The sequence below is a fragment of the Mycteria americana genome, chromosome 20 (assembly GCF_035582795.1).
Source record: "Mycteria americana isolate JAX WOST 10 ecotype Jacksonville Zoo and Gardens chromosome 20, USCA_MyAme_1.0, whole genome shotgun sequence".
NCBI lineage: Eukaryota > Metazoa > Chordata > Aves > Ciconiiformes > Ciconiidae > Mycteria > Mycteria americana.
This window is the reverse complement of record NC_134384.1, coordinates 6,036,602-6,064,377: the sequence shown is the minus strand read 5'-3', so window position 1 is coordinate 6,064,377 and position 27,776 is coordinate 6,036,602. Positions and strand designations below refer to the sequence as shown.

Here is a 27,776-nt window from a genome sequence, read left to right as displayed (position 1 = left end):
GGGGCCCCGCTCGCCTCGTCGATGGGTGACGGGGGCCAGGGAGGTCACGGACCGACCCCACGCCGGTGCTGAGCCGGGGGCTGCCTTGCTGGTGGGCGCTGGCACCCACTCGGGGCCGGGCACCCACTCGGGGCTGAGCACCCACTCGGGGCTGAGCACCCACCCCCACACCCCCATGTCCCCCCTCTCCCTCTGCCTCCCCGGGCTCGCAGGCGAGAGCGGGGCAGGATCAGGCCCAGCACGTCCCCTCCCCGGCTGCTCCCCCCGTGTCCCCGCTCCCACGGGCCGTGGGGCTGCCTGCCCGCATCCAGCTCCTGCCGCCACCCCGTGTCATTTGACTTTTCCCCGTGATTTCTCCACTTTCCTGAATTTTTTATTTTTTTCCCCGATTTATTTTCTTTCCCCGTGACTTATTTTATCTTTTTCCCCTGATTTATTTTCAATTTCCCCCCCGATTTAATTTTTTCCCCTGAATAAACATCAATACTTTTTCCTGACAAATCTCGTTCTTTTGTTTCACCTTTCGTGATTTAATTCGGATTTGTTCCGTCATTAGTGTCCCCTGCCCCGCCCCCTGCCCCAGGCTCCGCCCCCGCCCTGACTCCGCCCCCCGCGCCGTCCCCGCTCGCCGCCGCCAGGGGGCGCCGCGGCGCCGCGCCCGTTCCTCCCGGCGCAGCCGTGCGGCCTCACTTGCCCGGCGGGTGCGCGCTGACGTCTGTACGCGCTGACGTCACGGCAGGGCCGCCCCTGGCGCCGAGCGCGGCGGCCGCAGTCCCCGCCGCAGCGCGCTGCGAGCCGGCGGCACCGGAGCCTCCGCCGCGGGACCGGCCGGGCCCAGTCGAGCCGAACCGGGCTCAAGCCGAGCCGAACCGGAGCGTTCCCGCCTGCCCGCCGTGCCCCGCCCCGCCCGGTACCGCGGGCGGCCGCGGCCCGCCCCGCCGCCGCCGCCTCCTCCTCCTCCACTTCAGGATGTCGGTGCCGGAGCCCGCGGGCGGCGAGGAGGTGAAGCAGGCCAAGGAGGTGGAGGACGCCGAGAAGTACTCCTTCATGGCCACCGTCACCAAGGCCCCCAAGAAGGTACCGGGACCGGCGGGGACCGGCCCGGTTCGGCGGGAGCAGCCCCCGGTTCGGGGGCGGGGGGAGGCTGGCCCGGCTCTGGCAAGAGCAGCCCACGGGTGGGGGGGAATGCTGGGAAAGCGGGAACTGGTCCAGTTTGGGGGGTGACTGGGAAGGGGGGGGCTGTTCCCATTCAGTGGAGGAGGGGGAAATCGGTACCGGCGAGGGGGGGGCTGGCCCGGTCTGGGGGCGGCTGGTATCAGGCGTTGGGGGCGCAGGTGCCCGCCGGGGGATGCTGGCCCAGTTTGAGGTGGAGTGGGGAGGGGTTGGGTACTGGGGAGAGAGGGGTCTGTACTGGGGCACGGCCCTGGCCCGGCGGGCGATGGGGGGTGCTGATGGGGGGCCGGTACCAGCAGTGGGGAGACGTCGCCCGGTTCACGGGGGCTGGGGCCGGGCCTGGTCCAGCTCTGGGGGGGAGGAAGCCGGGGAGCAGAGCAGGGGGGCTTGGCTGTGGTGTAGGGGTGCCTGGGGGACAGGGTGACCCCGGGCAGGGGGACAGGCAGGTCAGGTTGGGGGAGCGGGTCCGGGGACCCTGTGTGTCGGGACCATGGTGGGTGCCGTGTGCGTGGAGGTGACAGCGCTCTGCGGTGGGGACAGAGGAGGGGGACCTGTTAAATAGGACGAGCTGGCAGCAGCGACCTGGAGATCCTGCTGTAGGTCACTCTGAAGGGCGGCAGGAGGAAATTCGGAGCGTTGAACTCTTTTTGGGGCAAGGGGTCTGTTGGTGGTGTGGGTGGGAGCACGTTTGGGCTTGGGGAAGAGGCTGCCAGAGCGGCCCCCGGGTCTGAGCTCTCCCGAGTCACCTCTTTACCCTTTCATCCTTGAAGGCCTTCTCGCAGGAGCTCCTGAGATCTCCCGGTGCCGATCCCCACTGCCCGCGGTGCGGGCCCTGCTTGCGTAACCCTTACGGGGTGTATGGATGGCACCATGGGCGGGCGAGTGCCGGCCATGCTGCCGTAGCAGGGTGCAGGACCTCCACTAACTCGGGTAACCGGCTTTTAGATGAGCTAGCGTGCGGAGACCCGCGCTCCTAGCTCGGTGCGGACCTGCCGGGCTCCGTAACGTGCCACTGAAGTCCCAGTCCTGCCAGCGAGGCGAATTTCTGCTCCGAGCGCTGCATGGATCCGCGCAGCTGCGGCCGGAGGTCCCCGCTGTACTGAACATTGTGTTCCTCCCGGGGCTGCAGCCGCCTGCCTCCGCGCTGGAAGCAAAGGCAAAGCAGTCGCAGTGAATGCGAACGTCCTCCTTCTCTGGGGGAACGTCTGTCTTGCCTGCTCCGGCCGGTGGTGGGATTAGGGGAGCGCCCGACCCTTGTGGAGGGGCTGCCGTCAGGCGGCTGGGTTTTGGAGGCATCTCTCCTCGCCCAGGCTCACGGCTGCTGCCAGGGAGCAGGGGTCTGGAGGCTCTCCCTGTGCCCTGGCCCTGTTTATCCGGGCTGTGGACATAGCCTGGAGGAAGGAGCAGAGGAATGCAGAGCTGGGATCTGCCTCTTCCAGCGGTGGCTCAGCACAGCTCAAACTCGGGAATTGTTTTTACCTTTTCATTGCCGTCGTCTTTCTCAAAGCTGGGAAGCTGACAGTGCCAGGCTGCAGCCGGCTGATCTGAGAGGAGAGAGCAAACTACTAATCCTGAAGTATCCTATGGGGCCAAAATAAGAAATGCGATGTCTGTGTAGGAGGGAATCGACCCAGCATCCTCAGAGGCAAAGTTGGCTCGTGTCTCGGGGGTCTGGGATGTCGTACCACCTCGGATTTGCTGCTGTACGCACAGGCTTGTTGTACAGCGTGAGGAGCCACAGTCAGACTCGGCGGCTGCTGCAGCCTTTCCTGGCTGGGTAATGATATTAAGGGTGCCCAGAGCGACATATGACATTTGAGGCTGATAACATCAGCAGTCAGCGAGATCTTGGGGAGCATGCGATGTGGCTGAGGTCAAGGAACAAAATGCTTCGGGCCACTGTTTTCCTTGCCTGGCTAGTTACTGCGAATAGCGCTCGGTAATAGCAGAGGTGTTGGCAGAAGGATAAAAGGACGAGGAAGGGAGATAAGATGTTGAGTGCCCCAGCTCAGATGCCTTCGAAGCAGGATCGCAATTAAACCATTAAAATGCCTTTCTGTTTCAATGCAAGTCGAAGTGACTTCTGTGCTCGCTGTCCCCGGAGCTCTCAGGGTGGTCAGAGGCCAGCGAAGAAGATGGTTGAGAGAGATGATTTACCAGCATTGAGGTAGGGGAAATCGTGGCGTGCTGCTGAAGCAGCTCCCTCCCTGGGTTTTTAGGCTCCTTGAACTTTGCCGATGCAGTTTGCGTAAGGCGTTTGGAGATGGAGAGGGTGGGAATGTGGCCAAGCTTAGTGCAGGCTCCGTCTCCTCCATCTGACGTGCCACTGAATAGCTTTTCAAAGAGGAGCCTTAACTTGTGCTGGTGCTCGGGGAAAGCACCGGTCAGTGTGCAGCGGAGGAGCTGGCGTGAGCCCGCCAGCGTCCCGTGCCCAGCTCGGACCTGGGGGAGCAGCTCGGACGTAGCTGCAGGCACGTCGGCCCCACGGGTGCTGTGAAGAAGTCGGTGTCCTCCTTGCCGTTGGCAGGCTGCGTCGGGGGCACCTGGAGCCAGCCTGAGCTGCGTGGCCAGCCCGGGGGATCGCTGACGTCTTTGTTTCTTCTCTTGTCTGTGACTCGTTTAGGGTGAAAAAGTGAAACAGCAGGAGGTAAGAGATTAAGAGATTAAATATGATCAACTCTGGATTTAAGTAGGAGCTGACACAGTCGAGGTGAACAGAGCTGTAGCCTTTCTGCAGAAATGGGGTGGTTTTCCCCCAAGAGCTGGGGTTGCCTGGCTCTGCCAAAGCTCCTTCTTCGTTGCAGTTTATGGGAAATTGGGTTGTCAGCAAACTAACACCAGCTTTGGTCAGAGCGAGGCGGTTCCTTGGCGGGGAGTGGTTTAAAGGCAGAGGTGAGCGATGCTGAGCCTTCTACTTTCTCCACTGTGTGCCTTAATGTTGCTGGGGGGGGTTGGAAACACTGAGGCTTGTGGCTTGCCCTGGTTAAGTGAATACGGGTGTGGGGATGAAGGGAGAGCTGAAGGGCAGGTAGTGCTCTTCCAGATTCCTGTGTGCCATCACCATTGCATCTGGCCATCTGCTCTTCTGCCTCCCTGGAGACTGTCGGTGTCCTTGACAGCAGTTGCTTTCCGAATCCACGTCAGCCGGCCGACGGAGCCTTAAACTCCCGGCTGAGCCGAGCCGTGGGTGCCCTCGAGCAGGCAGGACGCATTGCTGTGCTTAGAGCTGGGCGGCAAGGCGGGGGGCTTGGCAAGTGCTGTCCCTCTCTGTCACTTCACCCGATCCCCGTTGCGTCCTTGTCGCATGGGGATTGCTGTCCGGTGGGCTCCTTCACACCTGGGTGCCGGCAGACAGACGGACGCTCTGCAGACAGATCTGCTTACTCATGCAGCACGCCTGGAGCGTGAAATAGCCTAAAGCCTCGAATTTGCTTTCGGGGAGGTGAGCTACCTGCCACCTCCATGCCCCAAGAAGCCGGCGAGCCTGCGGCCGGTGTGTTTGGGTTGGTGCTGTGCCCCTGCGGATGCCGGCGCCGGAGGAATCCCGCTGAGGCTGTGCGGCGGGGAATGCTAATGCACAGCGCTGCAGCTTTGCAGTGGTAGCGAGCCGGAGCTGCGTGCTGGCTGGCACAGGGGTGGCCGGAGATGGGAGCAGGGGAGGGCTGGGGAGAGGGGGACAGAGCCCGTGGGGAGCTGCCGTCCCCTGGGGAGGGCTGGACGCCGTCTCCGGAACATCACTTCTGCTGCTGCTTTTTGCAGTTGCCTGCGGAGCCGTTCTGCTGCTGCCTGAGCAGCGTCTGACCTTGCTGCAGTCTGCTGCTTCCCTGCCCTGCACGCAGCCCCTTCCCAGAGCCGGGTTTTCTGCCCCATTTTTCTCAGTCCCGAGTCATCTCGGGTCCCTGCAGCTCTGCCAGGCCGGGTGCTAATAAACCACCTTCCCCTTGGGTCTGTCAGGGGGACGAGGCTGTCCTTGTTTGTACTGACAGAGCTCCTGGAGTCGCTCGTTTTTCCTCTTCCTTTAATTTCATCCCTTAGACTGGCTGCTCATAAATCCTCCTCTGCCTTTGTGTGCTTGTCCAGGGCAGTGGCCACCACCTCCTCTCTGGTTGTTTAGCCAGACACCGTACACTCGACTGTCTTTGCTTCCTTGCCCAAATCCTCTGTTCTTTTGCTTTCTCGCTCTCCTCTCCCTGCAGTTTTTCCTTCTCATAATGAGAAGCCTGGGCTGGGATGAGTTGAACGGCTCATCCTACTCTGCATGGACCACCTGGGATGGGTCTGGCCTTCCTTGGGCTGTGGGAAAACCCCAATAAGTGAACATGTTGCTGTGGTTAGATGGTCACAGCCTGAGCTGGTCATACCCTGAGCCATGGTGAGAGCAAACCACAAGGGTGTTTTGAATGGAGATGATTTACTGGGGGCTGGGAGCAGACAGGTCTCTGGTGGTGCTATATTAAATGACAGAATCGTAATTATTTCTGTTATAAGACGCTCTTGGGTCCTTCTCATCACTTTGTCTTTTTGGAGGGTCTCATTGCTGTCCAGAGGGGAGGCTTGTCCTTGTGACCCAGCACTACTGCAAGGCCAGAAGATGCTTAATTAAGTTATTGAACTGGAGAGCAGGAAGAAAGGAGATTTTTGGGGTCTGATGGACACAAGCCGTCTTCAAGACGATGTGCGAGGGCGTGTGGCTTTTGCTTCTCCGTTCTCGTCCTCCTGCAGTCCCGTGAGGTAGGCTGGGTTTCCACTCCGATGTCTGGCCTTTGGAGATGGGAAGGCGAGTTGGATATTCATTCTCCCCAGTCTTCAGAAGCATCTCTTGTCATCTTTTGATGGTGTGGGGACACCCATCTGAGCAGCGCCGGTTCTCCTGCGAGCCCCGCTCTGCTTGGTGGGAGCCTCCTTCCAATGTGAGCAGCCAGGTCTGGAGCGCAGGAAGTCTGCCGGCGGCAGAAGCGCCGTGTTTTCTTTAGGCCTTTCCCAAAACGCGCGATTATCTTCTGCTAGGGACCAGCCTACCACAATACTTTCTTTGGGACCTGAACAGTTTGCACCGTGCTTTCCAGCCCATGCAAATGTTGGAGCCTGTTCCTGTGCTCCCTGCTAGAGGTTGAGGCTGGGATTTTTTGCTCTGGAAACCAGCTCTTCAAGGCCAAGTTGGAGTTGATCCTTTCGGATAACCAACTGGCTTGATGCAGGGCTTTGTAGATGAGGATCCTGTCCGTGTCGTTACTCCGAGGAGTCGGCAGTGCCTCGTCCCAGATGTTTGAGCAGGGGAAGGTGTGGGACTCGCCTGCTTGGAGCAGCACTCAGCTGAAGAGATTTGCTCATGCCTGGCTGTGTCTTTTATCATCAGGAGTTTCCTGCAGGCGACGTTCGCGTTTGCAGAGGGCTTGTTGCGTTTCCTGCTGAGCCCTTTGATCAGGGCTGCTTATCTGGGGACTCTGACTCACCTTCACTCAGCAGATGGTGGTGACGTTCGAGGTGACTGTCCCGGGGCCTGCCGCTGGCCCCGCGGAGCCGTGGGTGCAAAGGACCTTGTGCTGACACTCCTGCAGAGCATGGGTCTGCTCTTTCTCAATGGGACCGTGGGTTGGATCAGTGCGGGGCTGGGGGCTGCTCTAGGAGGGTCAGGGAGTCCCACCAAGGAGGAGCATCTTGTTACCATCTCAGCAGGGTACGCCGGAGCCCTTTATCAAAGCCCTGGGGACTTGGCCACCCTCAGCAGCGCCTGAACCTGGTCTGCACCGTAGCCCTCTAACCTTGGGCTAAGCATCGTCTCGGCATGCTTCCCCGGCGTGGTTAACCCTCGGCAGGGCACGGCATAGGGAACGGGCGCTCTGGCGCGTCTTGGGTGATGGTCCAAAGAGAAAGCTGCCACTTGGGGTCTTTTTTTGAGCAGCCGATCTTGCTCCATGGGCTCCCTGCCTCTGAGAAAGCAGGATGTGGAAGCTGGGGCTATTCATGCCTTTAGGAGACTGCCCCGGTTGCCCTGTCGCATTGGGCTGCTTGAACTGTGAATTTTAATTACACTTCAGGATCAATACGGTGGCCTTGGTAACGAGCTTATTGCTGCTGCAGAATCTGTTTACTTCAGGTTGGTGACAGCCAAAGAACTTAGGTGGCCGAGGACATGATGTTCCAGCTCGTCAAACAGGCTGCATTGTAATTCGGGTGAGGCTCCCGCGGTCCTCGGAGGTGGGTACAGCTTCCCCTTGGCTGCCTCCTGCGGACCTGGAGTTCGCTGGCAGGACCCGTTCATGCCTGGTGGAGGAGCCACCTTAATTCAGGAGCCGTGATTTGGGTGGGGGTGGCGGGAGCCTGGTTTATCTACAAGGTGTGGGCGTAGGGAATAGCTCCTTCCAGCCTTTTGCGGGGAGAGAGAAGGTAGGCAGCCTGGAAAGGAGGTTCCTTGGGGCTTTGCCTTGCTGAAACTCATGTTTTGGTTTCCTCCTTCCGGATGGCCTGGGGTGAGGTTCAACCTGTGTCTGCTGTTTTCTGTCTCTTCTCCTTTTGCCTCCCCACAGGGAGCCCCGAATTTCACACATTCTTGCACCGTGGGGAGAGGCTTGCATCCAACCTGGGCATGTTTTGGAGCGAGAACATCTGGCTGATCCCTGTTGACCTTGGAGCTGTCAGCCTCTTGCAGGCAGCGCAGCCTGCGTCTCCTTACATTGACCAACCCCTTCTCCAAATATTCTCCGAGCTCGCCATCCCCGCAAGAACATCACTTCTTATCCCTCCTGCCCCACTTAAAAGAAAGGGGCTTAATTGAATCGACCCTGTCTGCAGGAAGGGCTCGGCTTTGCTCCAGCATGAGGAGTTGGTGTCCAGGAGGGTGATGTTTGTCCATCCTGGTAATAATTCCTCTGAGTCCTGAGCAGCAAACAGCCGAAGCTGAAGCCTGGGGTTTCTCTCCTTCCTTGCCTCTAATCAGATGCATTAAAAGCAAAGTCTTTTCCAGGGCTGAAAATCAAGGATGCTGGTGAAGGAGAAATGGGCAGCTCTAGGTGATGCACTCGTGGAAATACCACTGTGAGGGGCTTGGGGGGGATCAGCCAGGGCTGGAAACTCGGGGAGGCTGTATTTCCAATTTTCCGATTGCACAGCTGTATTTCCTGACTCTCTGGGATGTATTGCAAACAGGCTGCTCCTGTTTCGACGCTGATCCTGCCGGCTGTTTTCCCTTAGAGCCGTGGCACAGGGATGGAGGCTCTTTTAAGTGTAGCTGAGAGTCGCCGGAGCCTTGCCTGGGTGGTGGTTGCTGTATCGGTCTCGTGAAAGACCGAAAGAGGTCTTGAAATGCTGTGATTCTGCAAGCCAGTTCTGGGGGAGAAGAGGAGGCAGGTGGGGCACCCGGGGTGCCGGGTAGACTGATTCCTCCCCCAAAACACAGGGGCTGCTTTAGTACTACAGAGGAGAGGTTTGAGGTTTTCAATTTGGTGGGTTTTTTTTTTTTTTTTTTTTTTTTTGTGGCTAACCCTCGCTTCAGACCCACGTGGTGGAGCTGAACAAGCCCTCTGACAGCACTTCCCACTGTTTCCCTTGGTCTTGCACAGCTGTGGTTGTAGAGGAGTTTTCTAATTAATTTAAAAATCAATGCTAATTAAAGAGAATTCCCTATCAGCTATGACACACAAACATATTTTCATGAGCTTCCAGCTCCGGAGCAGCCAGCCGGCCCGTTTGAGCCCTCAGCCCTCGGTTTGCCGCACAAGCCGCTGCCAGTGATTTAACCCACAGTCCTGTCCATGCAATGCTCCCAGCAAGCTAACTCCAATTAACACCAATTATCCTACTGCCCAAACACTCCGTCTGCCACAGGCGCACGGCTGGGTGGGCACCGCAGGTGAACCCGTAGGCGAGAAGTCTGGGATGTCTTTAAACCGATTGCTTTTTGCGCTGTGGGAAGCAACGTTTGCCTGTCCGGGTCGCCGTGCTGGGTTCATAGGGTTAATCTGTGAAACACGATGGGAGTTCCCTGCCCTTAAGAAGCCCAGGTATCGGAGTTTTGCTGTTCCTGCTCTGAAGGAGATACCCCTCTGCGTTAAAGCCGGGGGCAAGCCTTTGCCTCCGTTCCTGGAGTCCAAGGACTAGATGCCTTATCTGCTGGTGGGGAGCTTTCCCTCTGCTCTTGCTGGAGGCAGCACACCTTTGACCTCAAGGTGTTTATAAGGCAGTAGTTACTCCCAGTTACTATTTAACAGCTGGGCACTCAAAATCACATTTATTTTATTTAATCCTGCCTTCTGTTTATTTTTCCTTTAACTAGCATTTACAGTGATTCTCATGATGACTGAAATCTTGCGGTGGTTTCCAGCCTATTAACCTTTGGAATGAGCTCATTTCTTTCCTGGTGTTCCTTCTTCTCTGCCGAGCTTTGGGATTTGTGTGAAAGTCCTTAATTCTCCTCTTGTACTCACGGAAACTCATGGCGTGTTTGGTTTTCTTTTTTTTTTTTTTTTTTTTCTTCCCCCCCCAGTGCTTTACCCAACCAGCCCCTCTCTGCCAGCAAAGGATGGAGGCTGGTATCAGGGCTTGGCCGGTTTACTTTGCCAGGACCTCGGTGCCCTTTATTTCCTTCTTGGAAACGGTGTAAAGGTTTCCAGGCAGAGATCTGGCTGTGGTTCCTGCTCGGGGAGTTGACGGGGAGAGTGCCAGGCAGGTCTCTGCCTCTCCGGGGAGAAAAGCCTGCCCTGTGAACCCTCTGGGAGCCAGAGGTATAGATCCAAGTGCCGCTGAATTCAGCACTGATCGTGCTTCGATCCGCAAAGCAGAGCAGCACCCTCGGGCAGCTCTTCCCAGCTGTCTTGTCCGAACGAAGCCCTTTGAGGTTTCTTCTAAAGGTTTGGGTTGGGGAAACCATCAGGAGAAAGTCCTCTTGTTGCAAAGGCCACACCTGGAGCAGAAGCAGGTCCCGTTCCTCCGTATAACTTCTCTAGCCGGGGCTGTGCCACTTCGAGCTCTCCCCAGGGCCCTTGGTGCTCTGCCAGTGGGTGTGGAGGATCAGCAGATGCCTGCTGAGCGCCTGGCTGCCGACCCGCTCCTCCAGCATCCCTGCAGCACCGTGGGGCTGAAGCCACGGGCGTTGCTAATGCAAACCCCCCCGCCTATGCCCGGCCTTGTGCTCTGGCTGGGGTATCTTTTGCTGCTGAGCTGGTTTGAATTGGAAATGTGGTTGTCCCGTGAGCTTGGCTGCAGCCTTGTGTGAATTCATGCAGCTGCTTGTCATCGAGGGGTGCGCTGGCTCGCTTGGAGGTGGTAAAGTGGGGTGCTTTATGAATCACGTAGCCAAACGCACCTCAGAAACCTCCCCTTGCTGGTGGTTTGGGGGTGAGGACAATGAGTGGTCAGGGTGGGAGCCTTACTGATCCCGATGCCCCCATCCCTCTGCTCCAAGTACCTGATTTTTCCTTTCCTTCAATCCTTACGGGATGCTGTGGTCCAGAAATACCCCTCCAGGGCTGGGTAACCTCAAAGGAGAGGAACCTTAAAAACATCCATGTCTGCCCTGCTGATTTCCACCCCAAAAATACATGTGTCCTGTCGGGTCGTGGAGCAGGAGCTGTGTCCCCATGTGTGCCGGAGGGCTGGGGGCTGCCGGAGATGGGTTCCCTGTCCCTTGTCTAGACGCTGTCCTGCGGAAGGCTGTGGGAACCGGGGCTTGGCTCTCCCAGCCTGGAAGCAGGGCAGAGGGGGTCTGAGGACAGCGGCAGCCAAGTCCTCTAAACAAACCAAGCGCCCTGGCACGGCCACGCTCGCCGGTTCCCCCGGCCGCGGTGGGACTGCTGCCAGCCCCGGGGCCGGCGCGGGGGAGAGACACTGGGAACCTGCGGCGAGCAAGCTTGGGGTGGCTTCAGCCCCTCGGCCCAAGGGGGGCAAATGTGGCAGGAGGCTGTGGGGGGCTTTGGGGAGGACTCTTTTCTCCCGGTCAGGACGCGTGGGGTCCCCTCTGGAAGCCGGGTGGCTGCAGGAGCAGAGCCCAAAAGTGCTGTCCCCTCTCTGGGGAGGTGGCACAAGTAAACCTGCTGCTTGGCTCTTTTTGACCTAGAATAGAAGAAAAGCCTCATGCTGGTTATTTTATTTTTTTTTTTCTTCTGCTGATGCGTGGCTAAAGAGACCTCAGCCCCTGGGGTGCCTCTTCCCTCCCTCGCTGCTGCATTGACTGAACGTGACAACTCACTTCTGCAAATAAGTGGATTAAAACAACTTGTGCTTTAGAAATGCCTGAACTCATCAGTGTGGCAGGACCCGGCTCCTCGTGAGAAACCAGTTGCGGCTTCCCAGGAGGAAATGGTGCTGGGGAAAGGGTCTTTCTGCAGATAACGAATCCTCGGTGTTTGAAGCCCGGGTGTTTGAAGGTGCCCATCTCCAGGTCTGCAAAACTCAGCCCTGGTACAAGCTGCTGATCACGTCTCATGTGCAAGTGGGGCTGGTGAAGAGGATGAGCGCTGTTTTGAGCTGTAAAGCATTTCTAGTCTGGCTGAATTTCCAGAAATGACAAAGAAATGATGAACTTAAAAAGACAGGTCATGTCAGGGCTGCCTTAGCAGCGTGGGCAACCAGCAGTGCCCTTCCAGCCTCTGCCAGAGTTTTTGTTGGGGAGGGGAGATTAAATAGGGGGAATGGGCTGCTGTGAATAGTCCTGATCTCTGCTGCTGGCTTTTTGCAGTCAAAGGAAAGGTCCCAGGACCTTTCAGGCTTTCTCCTGGGAGGGCAGAAGTGGGTTACAGAGACTTTCTTGCTTTCCAGGTGGTTGTGTTGCTGTGAGAACGTGCTCTGCTCCGATTTTGCTGTTTCTCCCTGGGCAACTGCGCTGTGTCATCACGTCCGCGGACGTGGTGGAGGAAACTTAGGAGGCTGGAGGGTCTTAGGTGGTTCACTGCTTCCTTCTCATCTTTGGGTGATGTGCAGAGCCTGCTCTTGTACCCCCCTCAGTTACTCCAGGACAGAAGTGGCTGTAAGGGCAGGTATTTTTTACACCACTGTGGATGTGCCATCACTCGCATTGTCCTTAATTAATAATAATAATAATAATAATAATAATAATAATAATAATAATAATAAAGGGTTGCTAAGGCAAACCTGGTGGTGGTAAGATTGGAGCCTGGAGCTGCTCCCTGGCATGTGTCCTTTTCCCCGTGGAGCCTTGGTGAACCCAGCCAGCACGTGGCCCTGGGGGTGGCTGTGAGTTGGTGGGTGCTTTCCAAATCCTCCTCTTCCTCCTCCCGTAGCCTGCTCCGCCGCTGTCCCCCAAGGCCGCACGGGATGCAATCGAGGATGCGTAGCATGGCGAAGGAGCTCGAGCATCCTCTCTGGAGCCGTTCTGGGGATGGAAATTTTAAAATTAAAAGTGGCGTTGTCTTGTGTGAGAGGGACGTGCCTGGCTCGTCTGTGCCCGAGGTAAATCCAGCTGGATTTACAAAGTCCTCTGCAGCTCAGAGGCGGCGGGGGAACTTCTCGTACTCGGTAAGCTCAAAAAGCTGCTCTCTAGCCTGACTGCTGGGGAAAAATGCAGGATAAACCATGGAGGATGGCACACCCGGCCGTCACGAGCTGCCGGTTTGTTTAGATGGTAGCACTCCGGATCTGGAATCTGTTTGCCCTTCCTATGTTGTAATAAACAAATGAGGCTTTATGTGCTGGGGGCATGTGTGCTGCCGGGTGCGGGACCGCCCGGCCGATGTGCCCGCGTATGGGCAGGTACCTTATAACGTAGGGGGAAGCTTGTTGAAGCTGATTGTTTAACTTCACGGGGGTTTTGGGATGGACCGGGCAGTGCAGCCAAACGAGGCGGCCGGCGTTTGCCTTGGGAGAGCCCGGGGGTCCCTCGCACCTCGTTTGACCCTTGTTGGGATGCAGTGCTATATGCAGTGCTGTATCAGGAAGGACGATGCTCCCGCACCTCCCGCCCGGCCAGACCCAGCGCCTGGAGGGGTGGTTTGAGCTGAAAACGAGTGGCGGTTGTTGGGAAGAGTCAGGTCTGCGTGGGAACGGAGACGGTCGTGCCAGGTTTCGCAAGGGGAGAAAGTGTACTTCTGGCTTGGCAGGTGTGACTGGGAGCAGGCGGCCTTCAGCGTTGCTTCGTGAAAACTTGGCAGGAGATGTCGGATCCTGGTGTTTTCCTACAGGGCATCTCCCAAAAAACCCCCTGCTGTACCAAGCAAGGAGCTGCTCATTTGGCACGGGGCTCCGTCAGGACCCTGGCCCTATCTCCTCCTGTAAGGGGGTAGCGATGCTAGAAAACACCCCGGCTCTGTTTCTGTGCAGAGAAATCGGTGCTGTGTTGTTTTGCCTCCTTGGTCATGAATTGCTGGACCGAAAAAATGTTTTCCTTGCTCTTAAACCCTTGTGCTCCACCCGGTTGGAAAAGCCGCTTCCAGCAGGATGAATTTTGGGATGTGATTCGTGATCGTGCTCTCCGCAGCCGGATGGTCCCAATCCCGGTTCCCTGTTGCCGCAGCCAGCCCGGCTTTGGTCAGCCACAGCCGGCTCATCCGCAGCCCCCGGCCGGGGATGCCGTTCATTCAAATTCCCATGACAAGCTGAGGGATTACGAGATTTTCTCTGTCGCCTTAATGCAGCTAGAGAGCCCGGCACGTGGAAGGTAACGCGGCCAACAGTCATGCACGTCGCCAGTTGGCTTGGTCGCTTTGCCTGACTGCGGCACCCGCCGTCCTCCCCTCATCTTCCTCTCGGCTGGTTGCTGGACGCTGCGTTAATTTGTCGAGCTTGGAGGGGGTTTGATGTGCGAACAGTTCGTTCGATTCGGAAGCTGCTTGCAATGTTTGATGATAATTTTAGACAGGGCAGATTTTGCTAAGCTGCGGAGTTCAGATGAGCTCTGGTAAAGCCACGGCAGGGATTACTGTGGTTAAGTCAGCACTTGGTTTCTTTAGCTGTGATTTTTTTGACCCTTGAATTCAACCCCCCCATTTCTAGAATGGCTGTTTCCCCTAAAAAGTGGGACCGTGCCTTGGAGCTGGCTCAACGCCCACGGCCGGTCCCCCGAAGGGGATGATGGTGTCCAGTAGATCTCGGTTGTCTTGGTGGTGTGGGGATGGCGTGGAGCTGGGGAGCGCAGCAGCCCTCCATCCCCACCCTCTCCTTCCCAGCACATCCCAAACAGAGCTTTGCTCCATGAGAGCATCCATTTTCACTGCGGGGAAGTGCCCTGGGCCGGGGTTCCCGTGTCCTGGATGCTGTAAGCAAGGACAGACACCCACCTGCACCCTGGGCCGGAGCGGCAAAGCCTGGGTTATCTGTTTTTTTTTTTTTCCCTCCTGGGTTCACCTCTTCCCTGGAAACCTTTCCCTGAGATGGAGAAAATTCCTCAGCTAACACTTTAAGCTGTTTTAATGCCAGCAGCTGTTTTATGGGGCATGTTTACACCCTCTGGTTTGATGAGTTGCCAGAGGAAAAGGTGGGTGCGAAGGAGTGGAAATCTTGCTGCTTCTGAAATTGCTGATCTCACCCCCGCCCCGGAAATGTCCACGAGCAAGGAGCCAGCGCGGAGGTGGCACAAGCCTTTCTCAGGCTGTCCAGGGAAGATTGATCCAAGCAACAGACCTTGAACAAATTCCAGCAATATCATTCCTTGGTTGGGAGACTGCTGTGCCTACCAGCTCCGGCCCCGTGCCCCGAGTACGCTGCTGTTACCTGCCTGGCGTTGCTTGCTACAAGTGCTTCCGCACCTCTTCTCTCTCCCAGCAGTGCTGTAGGTTATGATGCCCTGCGGTTCCTCCCTCTGCACCAAACGACCTAAACCAGTTGCAAAACCAAACCTGCAAACTCCATTTAGCGTTCCTATTCCTTCCACTAATGCAAATTCATGCAATTTGCATCAGAATCGCACGGCATCTGCTGGGAAGTCTGCTCTGGGAAGCAGATACCAGGCTGTAACGTATGCAGTAACAGAGGAGCTGGCTAAAAATCTTTTAGCAGCAGCACCCACAAAAATGCCTGGGATGCCTGCCTGGGTGTGGTGATGGACTTGATCTGGTGCTAGCCTGTTCCCGGAGGGGATGCTGGAGTCACCTTCGTCGCCCCACATCACCCCACATGTCCTCCCTTGACTGAGCGGTGGGCTTCGTGTCCCTGTTTCCCCTCCCGAGCAGAATACCATCGCTGCTTTTGGCCCACCAGCTGGGTTTCTCCGGGAACCGTGGCTCCGTTTTACAGCCCGAATAGCCGTACTAGTGCTGCCGACACCCCGGACCCAGACTATGCAGACTCCTCCTTTCTGGGACGGATCATCTCAACTAAATAGTTTCCTTCTTCTCCCCTTGAAGGCTGTTTCCCACATCAAAGCTTTCAGGGAGCTTTTGGGATTGTTGTGGCATGGAAAACCCCTCCTTGAGGCCACTGTGGCCTGTCTCTTTCCATCAACTTGATTTCTTCAGGACTCTTCTCGAGGTCTCCTGGGTCTGTGGGGATGCTTTGTTAATCCCACTCCCTGCGATGACGTCTCATCCCTGTTAAGTGGCAAAATTAAATCCTGCAGCGACGCAATCAGAGGGAAGAGGCCGCGCCGGGGCTCTTTGTCAGGGTCTCCTGCGTGGCAGCGTGCCGGGCAGGGGGGCATCAGGCTGGATTCGCCGGAGCTTTTCCTAATTCCCTTTCGTCTCCGTTGTCTTTCTCTCGCAGAAGCAGCAATAAGGTTTTTTGCTGGCCGGTCACACGGGATGAGTGCAGCAGCTGAGCAGTTTGGGGCTATTTTCCCCCTCCTTTCAGCCCAACGTGCTTGAATTTGATGAGCCGGTGGTAGGTGCCGGAGCCTTGAGTTGCCTCTGGCCGAGAGAGGAAGGAGGGGTGGCTGTTTTAGGGCTTCTCTTACAATGGAAACATCTGTAACGCAGGGGAGACTGAAAGGCAATGCAATGTCAACTACTTTTTGTTAAAACGTTCTCTCTCGCTGAGGTTTTTTTCCCCCTGCTTTTAGTGTTGCTTTTGGAAGGGTGTGCTGTGTTTTTAACCTGCGAGATGCTCTGCTCCTGGGGAAGGGCCTGGAAGCACCAGGGATCTGAGTTTCTGCTGGGACCACCCCAGCTTTCTTGCTGCTGCACTTTTGGGCAGAAATCAGGCGGGACTGGTTGGGGTAGGAGCGGGGGCTCTGCCCGCACAGGGCTTGTCTGGAGGGCTGCGTGGTATTTGTGTTGTACAAGCAGTCTGACTGTCTTGGAGGAGCCTCAGGGAGTCAGACCTGGGCTAAAGGGGATGTTTCAAGCCTCACTGGGTGCTTTTTTTTTAATCTTCAGGTGTTAGGTGTAAAATCTTTAACCTTCTGGTGACAGAGATGATCAGGCAGAAGAGGGGGTTCAATTTTTGGCATCTGTAGCCACAGATCTGTTCCTTGATGCATTTGGTGATGCTGATTTCTGCAACTACAGCAGTCAAGGCGGACTGAGGGGAGCCACGGGCCCACGTAGCCTGGAAAGATGATGTGCCGTAAGGAGCACCTGCTGATTTAGCACTTCTCTTCCTTTGCACTTCTCAGCAAATCCAGTTTGCAGATGACATGCAGGAGTTCACCAAGTTCCCAACCAAGACGGGCCGTCGGTCCTTGTCCCGCTCCATCTCGCAGTCTTCCACCGACAGCTACAGCTCCGGTAGGTGCTGGGCTCCTTGTCCGTGCCCGATCCTCTCCCAAATCCGGCGTTGGTGCCGCCGTGAATGTGCTGCTCACACCGCGTGTCAGGATGCTCCATGCTGCTGTGTTGTACTTGGATGTGGAGGGGATAATTCTGGGGGTTCCTGAAGCTCAGACATTGATTACCAGTTGATAACCCAGTTAGTTCTGGGTTGTTTTAGGGAACAAGAGTGCAAATTCCTTCTGGACATTGGCTTTCCTTAGGAGATTTGTAGTTTGAGCCATGACTCTGTGTGTGTGTGAAAGCTGGGAAGCGAAACGGAGCAGAAACCTGAAAGGTAGGAGGTCCCGGGGCTCCTGAGACCTGGGGTAACAGGCGTTCCTCTCCTGGCTTTAGCTGCCTCCTACACGGACAGCTCTGATGACGAGGTGTCCCCCCGAGAGAAGCAACAGACCAACTCCAAAGGCAGCAGCAATTTCTGTGTGAAGAACATCAAGCAGGCAGAGTTTGGGCGCCGGGAGATCGAGATTGCTGAGCAAGGTAAAAGTGGAGCGTGGGGTTCATGGGGCTGACGGCCGGGTGCCGTGCTCTCCAGAGACCAGGAGCTGAGCCGTGGCAATTCCCACAACTCATGTTACAGCCTCGGATACCCTGTCCTTCCCCCCCCCCCCCCGAATCAACAGATTATGTGGGGAAGAGCTAGACGCGACAGCAAACGTTAATGATGTGTGGCATCCATTTTCTAACGACAGCAGGGCTCTTGCGGGGTTTAATGTTCCTGGTGGCTTTGGATGAGAAACCTCAACGGGCAATGAACTTGCAACGCCTTTGGAGGCATGAAAACTGACAGTCCCAACCCCTTCCCCTGGGGCTTGTGGGAAGCTGAGTTACCATTACCAGTGGGGTGATTGGGTAACTTTGCTTTCGGGCTCCTTTTACACACATGCTGCCAAAGCCTTAGAAGGGGAAGATGATCCAGGCACATTTAGAGCAGCTCTTCGGAGATGTGGCAGCCCTGGTTTTTTTCATCTTCTTTAGGTGCTTCTCCTTGATGCTGTTCTGCTGCAGCGCTGGTGACTGTCCTTAGCTGGCGCACATCAGATGCCTGCCTTGGGCAGTGCCTGTCCCAGACCTCTCTCCTTACGTGATCAAGTGACAAATGACACCGGTGTTTTGGTCCCAGTTTGGACAGACCTGCCAGGCTAGGGATGAGGAGTTTTCTCCCTGGCTGTGTAATGACTATAGCAAAAACTGTGGGGCTGGATGTAGCCTGGGAGACCCCAGAAAGGAGAGCAGGTCTGGCAGAGAGAGGCCTCTCTGGACTAAGCCGTCATTAAAACCCCTCTGTTCCTTTTACAGACATGTCTGCTCTGATTTCACTCAGGAAACGAGCTCAAGGGGAGAAACCTCTGGCTGGAGCTAAAATCGTGGGCTGTACCCACATTACAGCACAGACTGCGGTGAGTGGCTGCTTATTTGGGGCATCTGGGGTAGGAGAGACCATTTTTTCCCCGGGGAAGAAAGTCTCTTAAGTTTCCCAGCCTTGGGCAATTGGAGGAGGCACCTTCACTTTTCTGGAAACATCTTGGAGAGGTTCTGCCGCCCGCATTTCCCCAGGGCAATGTTTGCTGGAGCCGATCTCTGGTCGGTTCCTCGCTGCCCGTTGCACAAGGCTGTGCTTGGGACCCTGTGCTGTTGCTGGCCTGCTTGTGCCCGTCACCGCTCCCCCAGGCCTGCCGCTCACCCTGCTGTCTCGCAGGTGCTGATCGAGACGCTGTGCGCGCTGGGAGCGCAGTGCCGCTGGTCTGCCTGTAACATCTATTCCACCCAGAACGAAGTGGCGGCTGCCTTGGCAGAAGCTGGTGAGTACAGCTGAGCCTAGGGACGCAGAGCCCTTCCAGCCCCCCCGGCTCTGCAGCCGTGTCCCAGTCCCGATAAGGAATGGTTTAGACCACATATCTTTTAGGGGAGGAACAAACAGGTCTGATCCTGTTGTGGGCTGTGGTTTGATCTCTGCATGGCCCCTTGGCCCTCCTGTCTGTGGCTTTCCTGAGTTGGCCAAGCAGGAGAGAGCTCTGCCAAACTCAGCAGATGCCAAGGATGCTCCTCTTCTTCTAGGTGTTGCCGTGTTTGCCTGGAAGGGGGAGTCAGAGGATGACTTCTGGTGGTGCATTGACCGCTGTGTTAACGTAGATGGCTGGCAGGCCAACATGGTAATGAGCCTTCTTCCAGCCCTTTCTCTTCTTCCGTGGAGTGGTCGCTGGGTGCTCCTCACCCTTCCCTCCCTGGGGCTGTTCCTGGGAGCCTGCTGGGGCTGCCTGGGCATCTGCTGGCATTGCAAAAGCCTCTTAGCCCCCGTTAAAGTGGGGGTCCTGGAGCACAGCAGCCGGCGCTGGGTTGGGGGCCACCGTGGGTGTTGTGGGAGCTGCAGACAACGCTCACGTGTCCTGAGTTGGTACGGCGCGATGGCATGGGAGCGTCTCCTGCCGGAGCTGCCAACGAGTCGAGAAACCACAGGACCTCTTTCCCCCCAGGGTCAGCCCTACGGGAGCTGCCCCAACCGCTCCTCTCTCGACACGGATCCCATCCACCCTCTCCCAAAGAGAGAGTGGTCTCTGCAGGGGACCTTTCCCTTGCTGAAAGCAGATGACGCCTCTCACTGCCTTGATGCATGGTCTGTGATCGCTAATGATGTGATAGCAGCTCCCGCAGCCTTTCCTCTCGACTGTTTGCTTTCAGGGCATGCATGTTGTGGCGTCTTTCTGATCTCAGCCTGTTTAGTTAGGGCTGCCTGTGGTCACGTTTCCAGGCTGCAGAGCAATAGCAGGGGCAGAAAACCCTATTGGGATCCATCAGCTCCATGCAGGGGGTAAAAAATCCTCTATGTTTTGGAGGAGAACCCCGAGCTGCTGGCAGCTAGGTGAACCCAGGAGTCCTGGCCCCCAGGCCTCTGCCCGAACAGCCCTCCATCAGTGCCTGAAGATGCTCTCCATCTCTTTTTCCCCATCCTGTCCCCAGCGAGTGCTTTTCCCAGTGGAAGGCCTGACTGCTCCTTGTTCTTCCTTGCCTGTTCTCTAGATCCTGGACGATGGTGGGGACCTGACCCATTGGGTTTATAAGAAATACCCCAACGTATTCAAGAAGATCCGAGGGATTGTGGAGGAGAGCGTGACTGGTGTACACAGGTAGGAGGTTTGGGAAGGCTGATTTGGAGATCTCCTGTTGGGTTGTTGCTCTCTGCTCTGACCCGCCTCTGTCCTCTTCCAGGCTGTACCAGCTCTCCAAGGCCGGGAAGCTGTGTGTCCCAGCCATGAACGTGAACGACTCCGTCACCAAACAGAAATTTGATAACCTCTATTGCTGCCGGGAATCCATCCTGGACGGGTGAGTGCAACCCTTCTCCCCATCCGCACTGTCACTCTCACACCGGTGGATTTGGCTCCGGCTCCTCTTGAGCAGAGATTGGGCTCTTTGCTGCTTTGCCCTTGCTGTGTGCTTGCAGGACCTGGTTTTGGGGGCTCTGGCAGCGGAGCGCTGCCCTGTGCCATCAGCGGTGTGCGCTTGACTAATCCCAACACAGGTCTCTCTCTGTCCCCCAGCCTGAAGAGGACCACGGATGTGATGTTTGGAGGGAAGCAAGTGGTGGTTTGTGGTTATGGGGAGGTGAGTTTCGGAAGCGGCAGTCGGTGGAGCTGTGAGTCAGCCTCCCCCCGAGCCATCCTTCCCCTGAGCTCAGCATCCTGCTTCTTCCCTGTGCAAAGACCACGTGCCCTTGATATAGGAGTAGATCAAACCTGGTGAGCGATTACCAGGGAAATCTTGGTAGAACCTGTTGGGAGGCTGGAGAACAAGCATCAGATTTCCCAGTTTGCCTGCAGATTAGCTGGGCTGCAAATACGACGGTTGCTGGGAACGCTGGCCTGAATTATAACTACCCATGGGTGCTCCCATCTGCTGTCCCTGGACCGAGTTCAGCATCCAGCCCGGCTGTCACCGAGCCTGTGACAGAGGAGGCGGAGGGGCCCGCTGCATCTCGCTGGTGGATAATGTTCTGGCAGAGGGGAATCGTATCACGAACTTGTAAATGATTCTGCCCTGGAAGAGCACGGAGCTGGGAGCTGACACCTTCCCTCCATCTGTGCACTGTCTGCGTGGGTGTTTATCTTCCCGCGCTGCGAAGGGCCTGGCAGTAGCTGCAAACGCTCTTCCCGGCAGGAACGCGCTTACTAATTTATTTAGACACCAGTGGAGCCCAGCTCTGCTCGACCAAGAGGCTGCGCTGGCTCTCGCCCAGGCGCTCCGAGGTGGCGTCTGATTCTCCAGCCATGAGTTGTGCCGGTAGTTGCAGTCTCCAGGGCTTGTCCTGAGTTTTACCAGACTTCTTCAAAACAAGGGAGTCCTTCCACCCTCACTGTTTTCCTGTTTGTATGTGGGTTGGAGTCCCAGTTTGCTCTGCCTGGCTGTTTTCAGTAGATGTGAGGTCGGAGCTGGGCGATAAGTGAGGGTGTCTCTGGTGATGTTTCTTACCCGGCAGCATCTTGCCGGACAGAAAACAGGGCTGAGCACGGGTACGTGCAGATTAGCCAGGTGTTAGTGTGGGTAAGTGGCGTGGAGAGCCAGACTTCAGCTGAATTTTGTAGTGAGGAGAGGGATAGTGTCAGAGATGCTGTTAGAGGAGCTCTGCTCTCCCCCGTGCTGATGTGGGGAGCGTGGGATGGAGGATCTGTCCCCCGGTCAGCGCAGGACAGCTCTGAATGCCAAAGAAACCCTTTGGCTTAAAGGCAAGTGGAGGAAGCGCATGCTTGTCCAGACTGGCTTTAATCTCCTCTTGGAGGAGAGCTCAGGAGGGCTCCTGCGATGCTTGGGGCTGCACAGGCTGCGAGTGTGTTGGTTTTGGAAAGCTCCTGCCAGCTGGCGGCCACGCTGGAAGGCTGGTGGCCTTGGAGGGGGAGCTGGGCTTGTGGCAGAAGTGCCGCTCGCCGAGTACATGGCTGAGCTGCTCCTGGCGTCAGGCAGACGGCCGGGACGAGCGTCTCCCAGCCTGGGATGTGCTCGGGCTGTTTTAGGGAAGGGGTTGTAGCTCTCGGCGCGTCCCGTGTTCAGCTTCACGCTGACGCTTTGCCTCGGCAGGTTGGCAAGGGATGCTGCGCCGCTCTGAAAGCCCTGGGAGCGATCGTCTACGTCACGGAGATCGACCCCATCTGCGCTCTCCAAGCTTGGTAAGATGTTAGTTGCTGCTTGTGACCATCTCTTTCTCTGCTCTCTGGCTGCCTTTAAACCCTGGCAGAGGCTGAAACAGAGCCAGGAGGATCTGTGGCTCATCTCAGAGAATACATATCTTGTGGGGTTGTGATGGGGAAGGGCTGGGGCAGCTTTCAGGGTTATGGGGTACCAGGTGGTAGGCACCTGCACCGGCTGGCTTGGGAAGGCTGCTTGAGGGTTCATGCAGGGCTGGCTGAATGCTCCACACGTGCCCCGGGCTCCTCCAGCATTTGTGAGAGCAGGTTTGATGCCGCATCCTTTGCGCAGCCCTTCCTCTTGCATCTGGCATCCCTGGGGGTGTGGAAGGATAGCCTGGCTGCCGTGTGAGCAGCTCGGAGCTGCTGCAGCAGTACAGCGCTGAGATCCCTCCTGGCCTGGGGCAGAGAGGGAACAGGGTTCTCCTCCTCATCGTGGTCCCTCTCCCCCTTTTTTGCCAGCATGGATGGATTTCGGGTGGTGAAGCTGAGTGAAGTAATCCGTCAGGTGGATGTCGTCATCACCTGCACAGGTAGGGATGGAGAAGGTTGTGGGCGAGCCTTGGAGCAGGCTGAGAAGGAGCAGTTGTTCCCAAGCGGGTGTCTCCAGGGCTCTGGGGGAGCTGGGCATGGAGGACACTTCGCTGCCGTGTGCTGCTAATTTTACAAGAGCAATAGCTGGGCTCTGGCAAGAGCTTTTCCTCCTACCCCCCCAGCCTGCTGTTTGGCCACAGTCCTCCTCAGCCCCTGGGAGGAGGGACATCACAGCCATGTGTCCCCAGAGGTATTTTGGGGTCTCCTAGAGCCTGGTTAATTCACGGGACCAAAGATCAGCACTCGTCCCGTGTGTTTCTCTGTTGTCACAGCCGGGAGGGCTCTCCTTCTGGTTGAAGTTCATCTGATGTTGCTCCGAACTGAGCTTCTCTGACCCAAGTGCAGGGAAGGAGAAATCAGAGGGTTTATATTTCCACTGCCTTGGGTTCATCTCTGCCTTCTCTGCAGGAAACAAGAACGTCGTGACCAGAGAACACCTGGATCGGATGAAGAACAGCTGCATCGTGTGCAACATGGGCCACTCCAACACCGAGATCGATGTGGTGAGTCTGTGCCCGCAGCCTCGACGGCTGCGTCCGCCCCGCCGTCCTCCCGCGATGACTTCAGCCTCTTCCTCCTGCTCTTGCAGACCAGCCTCCGGACCCCGGAGCTGACCTGGGAGCGGGTCCGCTCCCAAGTGGACCACGTCATCTGGCCGGACGGGAAGCGGGTGGTGCTGCTGGCCGAGGTGTGCTGAGAGCTGTGCCACGACGTTGCTTTGGGCCTCTATTGGGAAAGCACTGCCTGCCAGAATTGGTAAAGATTTAACCAGGCGGAAAGGTGCTGGGACGCTTCGTACCTAGGAGGAGGTTCAGAGCTCAGGAAAGGGTTTCCTGATTTATTTATTTTTTTATTTTCCTTTTCTTGAGGAAGGGAGCTATCATGTACCACATGCAGCCACAGAGGTGCCATCTGGCCCCCTTCTTTTGAGCCGGGAGCCATCCCTATCAGCCAAACGCCGTCTGCTTCTGCCTTTGCCAGGGTTTCCCACGCAGCAAACCGGCTGGGTGTCTCTTCCCACTTGAGCTCTCCTGGCAGTAGGAGGGACTGGCTCTTTCTAGGGACCACGAAATCTCCCTGCCTTAAAGCTAAGAGTTAGGGTGGAAACTGAGGCAGAGTTGGAACTCTCTGGTCACATAGGTGGCCCTTGAATCACTGCTGTGGTTGCCCCCTGCCCCAGGGAGGGGGTAGGGGTGAATCCTGTCTCGAGTCTCGATGCGGTTTGGCTTTGGGGGCAGGTTCGGCTCTCTGCAGACTCCTCCTGCTGTCTCCTAGGGCCGTCTTCTCAACCTGAGCTGCTCCACGGTTCCCACCTTCGTTCTCTCCATCACAGCCACCACTCAGGTCCGTACGCTGCGGGGCCGGGGCGCGAGGGGCGGGGGATGCTCTGGGGCCTTGCACGAGCCTCGGGGTGGGGACGGTTTGGAAGAAGCTGGGAACACGCATTTGGATGGGTCCTTGGGGTGGCTCCGGTGCCACCATAGCCACCACCTCTTGGCTGGGATGCAGTTAATGATGGGAACTTACCACTTTGGCTACAGCTGGGAGAGAGCTTTTAAATGAGCCAGGCTTTGTGGCAGAGCTCCTGCTGTGCTGTAAGCCACTGGAGAGCTCCCCTAGCACATGTTTAAGCTTAGCTCAAAGCAAGGCTTTGCTTTGTCTTTGGATTCTCGATTTCTACATCACAAAAAAAAACCCCTGGGGTGGGTTTTGGGGATCTGGAGGCCAGTGGATAAAATGCTCCCCAGCATCAGTGCCGGCTCAGCTGGGCGGACACGGCTTGTGTCTTGCACTGTTTGCGTGACTCTGCCTTTCCAAAGAAAACGATGATTGAATTTGGCTCCGCTCTGAGATCTGCAGTTGGTGCTGGCTGTGCGAGCAGCCGAGGCCGGCACAGCCCTGGGTCTGCGAGCGATGGAAGAAACCCGCTGGGCTGGAAACATGGAGGGGACTGATAGCTGGGGACTGCGATGGTGGGGGAGGACAGCCATGCTAACGGTGGGGGATTTCCTTATCCTCACGCTTGTCGGTCCAAACCGATGGGGACCGGGGCTGTGTTTTGGACCTGGCTCTCAGCTCTGTGAACCGGCACCTGGGGGAGATGCAGTTTTATTTCGGCTGAAGGAGCGGCCATGGTTTTTGAAGCGATGCCGCCAGTTTAAAACGAGCAATCCTTTCATTTCCGCGTGACGCGGCGGCCGTACGGTTTAAGAGAATTAGAGCTGCTCCCCTCTCCTCCATCCTTGTGTTCTGGTTTTCCCCGGGGCGTTAAGCCCAGATGCTGCGAACAAGCTGGGTGGCATCTCATCTCCCACCTCTCTGGTCCTCCCCCGGCGTTAGTGGGATCATGGAGACCCAGAGAGGGAGGTACCCTTAGGCGGAAGCCTTTCCTTCAAGGCATTTTGGAAATGCTTGCCCCCTCCCTCAGGCTCCCAAACCCTTATCTCCGCTGCCGAGAGCTTTGTGCCATTGTGGGTGGTCAGCGCTGCCCGGCTTGGTGGCCGTCCCTGACTGTCCCCGGGCTGTCCCCTGTGATCTCTGCAGGCTCTGGCTCTGATTGAGCTCTACAATGCTCCCGAGGGCCGTTACAAACAGGACGTGTACCTGCTGCCGAAGAAGATGGGTGAGTGAAGGGAACCCGGAGTGACTTATCCCCTGGGCTGCTGTGGGCCAGCGCTTTTGGATGTAAGGAGAAACTCAGACCTGGACCGGACAGAACTTTCAGGGAGAGGATGAGTTCAGGGAAGCCATCGGAGGCAGCAACCTTAAAACACTTGGGGGTTGTTAGATTTATTTTTCTTAATGTTCTGCAGCATAGCAGGCATTCCTTATCCTGCAGTCTTCTTGCTCCGAGGCTTTTCATGCAGCCCCTGTGCCTTTTGGTGCACATCCAGCCCTGCTCGGCACCGGGGCTTGGGCTCAGCTCTGCCGTAGGCTTACGTGACGGTGAATCCACGGTGCTAGGTGGCAAGGACTGCCTAGCCAGACCCAGCGTGGCACCCTGGCCCTTTTCGTGCCATCTGATGAGTCCATACATCATCTTCCCGGCAGCGTAGTGGGGGACGTGCACCCCCTGATCCCCTCTTTCCTCTCCCCCTTCCCAGACGAGTACGTCGCCAGCTTGCATCTGCCTTCGTTTGACGCCCACCTGACAGAACTGACGGACGATCAGGCGAAATACCTGGGACTCAACAAAAATGGGCCTTTCAAACCCAATTACTACAGGTCAGTGCCGGCCGGGGCAGGGAGCCGCCGCCTCCCCACCCAGTGGGTGCCGTTGGGGGCATCTCCTTGCACTGGGACAGCGTCAGCTCCCAGGGGCTGTGTCCCCAAGCACCCACGGCCTCACCGTCCCCTCCCTTCTCTTCTAGATACTGATGGACCATACCCATGAAGGACCAGACCACACAAGGCAACATTAGAGAGATTATTTTTAAAGATCATTTTTATTTTGGTTTACCTTTTTCTTTTTTTTTTTTTTTTTTTTTTTAAACCAACAAAGGAACCTGTTTTTACATTTATCAGTGTGATTTTAAGGTCACTTTTTTTTTTTTTCCCCTCAGTTTCACCCTTTTACATGATTACATCTCTGTCTGATCTTGGCAGACAACCTGGGATTCGCTTCTTGCTTTCATGTGGCTGAAGCCGCTGGTGGCTCCCAGCCCTGGCTCCCGGAGAGGGTTTCCCTTTCCTGATGTGCCAAGGGCAGTTCATTCCTGCAGCGATGTTTTTTTGGTTTTTGTTTTTGTTTTTTCCACCTTTCCAGCCCGCGTAAGTCTCGGCTGGGATCCCTGCAGATACGGAGATGCTGTTCTACCTTATCTTACGTTTCTTTCTTTGTGTGGATTATCTGCAACTTCTAAATTGCCTTAAAGAGCCCAGTTTTAGCTGCTAGATCAATGCTCCTAGCGCTGCTTGGGAGCAGAGTGGCGCCTGCTGGCCACCTCGCGAATAGGTGACTGTCCCCAAGCCCGGCCAAGGTCCCTGCGCTGAGGTGGCCCAGCTTTGGTGGCCGCCGGCCCAGGTTTGGTGGCCGGCCGGATAGGGGGGAGTTCACTGTTTCAGGGTGCTAATCTGAATTTGGACGGGGGTCGCTTACCCAGCATTATCCTCATCTCTCCTAGGTTTTTTAGCCAAACTGCACCTTAATTGAGTTAACTTTTTTGTTTGTTTGTTTGTTTGTTTTTTCCTCTTTTCCTTTGTGATCCTTAAAGAGATGTTTTAAAAGGGGGGGAAACGTCGGGGATGCGGCTGCCTGCCAAGTCCGGGTGCTCACTGCCTCCGAGCGGCCCCATCTCCCACCGAGAAGCGCGGGGTGGTTTTAAGGGTGTCTGGGGTTTGTTTTTTTTTTTGGGGAGCGTTTCACTTTTTATTTTGAGATGGACGCAGAGATTGAGCCTTCCCCGTACCCCAGCCTGGGCCCTCTGCGCCACAGACCCCTGCGCAAAGCCCTCAGCTCCCCGTCGCTGCCCTTGAGCTGGGCTTTCTCAGCTCTTCCCTGCCCTCTCGCAGTGCGTTTCAGCCGCTCTCATCGCCTCGTTCATCCCTTTCTCCCCATCCTTGGTGGTGACGTGTTTCTCTTTTCCATCTCTTGCAGCTTGTCCTGGGACGGGGGAAGCTCCTTGCAACCCAGTGAGGTTTCTCTTGGCTTTTTTATCTTCCCTCCCCCCCTCCCCAATGCCTTTTTCTTCCCCCAGCCAAGGCCAGAGCACGGAGGGAAGGAGGACCCCCGCTGCCTGCGTCTCCCGGTACACGCGTAATGGAGATGCTGCGGTACCCACGACCGGGGCTGCTCCTTCACCCCCGGGCACCCCGTCCCGCAGAGCAGGGGTGCCTTTTTGGTGCCGCCTGGCTGGGTCCCTCCCCAGGGCTTTGCAGGGTTGGGGGTGCCGCCGCTTCCCCGGGGGCTGCAAAGCTCCTTCGTGGGGATGAGAGGGATGCTCGGGGCTTTGATCGCCCTCCTCTTCTCCCCTCCGCCACCTTCTCCTTTGACTGTTCTTCTTTCTCACCCTGTCCGCTCTCCTCCTGGACTGTCGCTGGGTCGCACGCTCTCCTCGCAGATTTTGGGGATCACCTGCCTCGCAGGGACCCCTCCGCCATCCCTCAAACTTCACGGGGGGCTCACGCCTGGCTCAGTGAGCCGGGATGGGCGTCTGCGGGGAGGGAGGGAGCGAGCGAGAGC

The 27,776-nt window shown here is 56.8% G+C and overlaps 1 protein-coding gene across 1 annotated transcript; it reads left to right on the top strand.

Annotated features, from left to right (window-relative positions):
* Window positions 1–740: 740 nt before the first annotated feature.
* AHCYL1 (adenosylhomocysteinase like 1) lies at window positions 741–26,080 on the top strand. The gene is made up of 17 exons (XM_075521598.1): window positions 741–1,077; window positions 16,670–16,781; window positions 17,160–17,303; window positions 18,123–18,223; window positions 18,523–18,625; window positions 18,882–18,976; window positions 19,842–19,948; window positions 20,031–20,147; window positions 20,363–20,426; window positions 21,894–21,982; window positions 22,463–22,533; window positions 23,003–23,097; window positions 23,184–23,282; window positions 23,870–23,938; window positions 25,139–25,217; window positions 25,699–25,819; window positions 25,966–26,080. Exons 1-17 carry the CDS (start codon window positions 970–972, stop codon window positions 25,970–25,972), a joined length of 1,581 nt encoding a protein of 526 aa, XP_075377713.1. The 5' UTR covers window positions 741–969; the 3' UTR covers window positions 25,973–26,080.
* The last annotated feature ends 1,696 nt before the right edge of the window (window positions 26,081–27,776 follow it).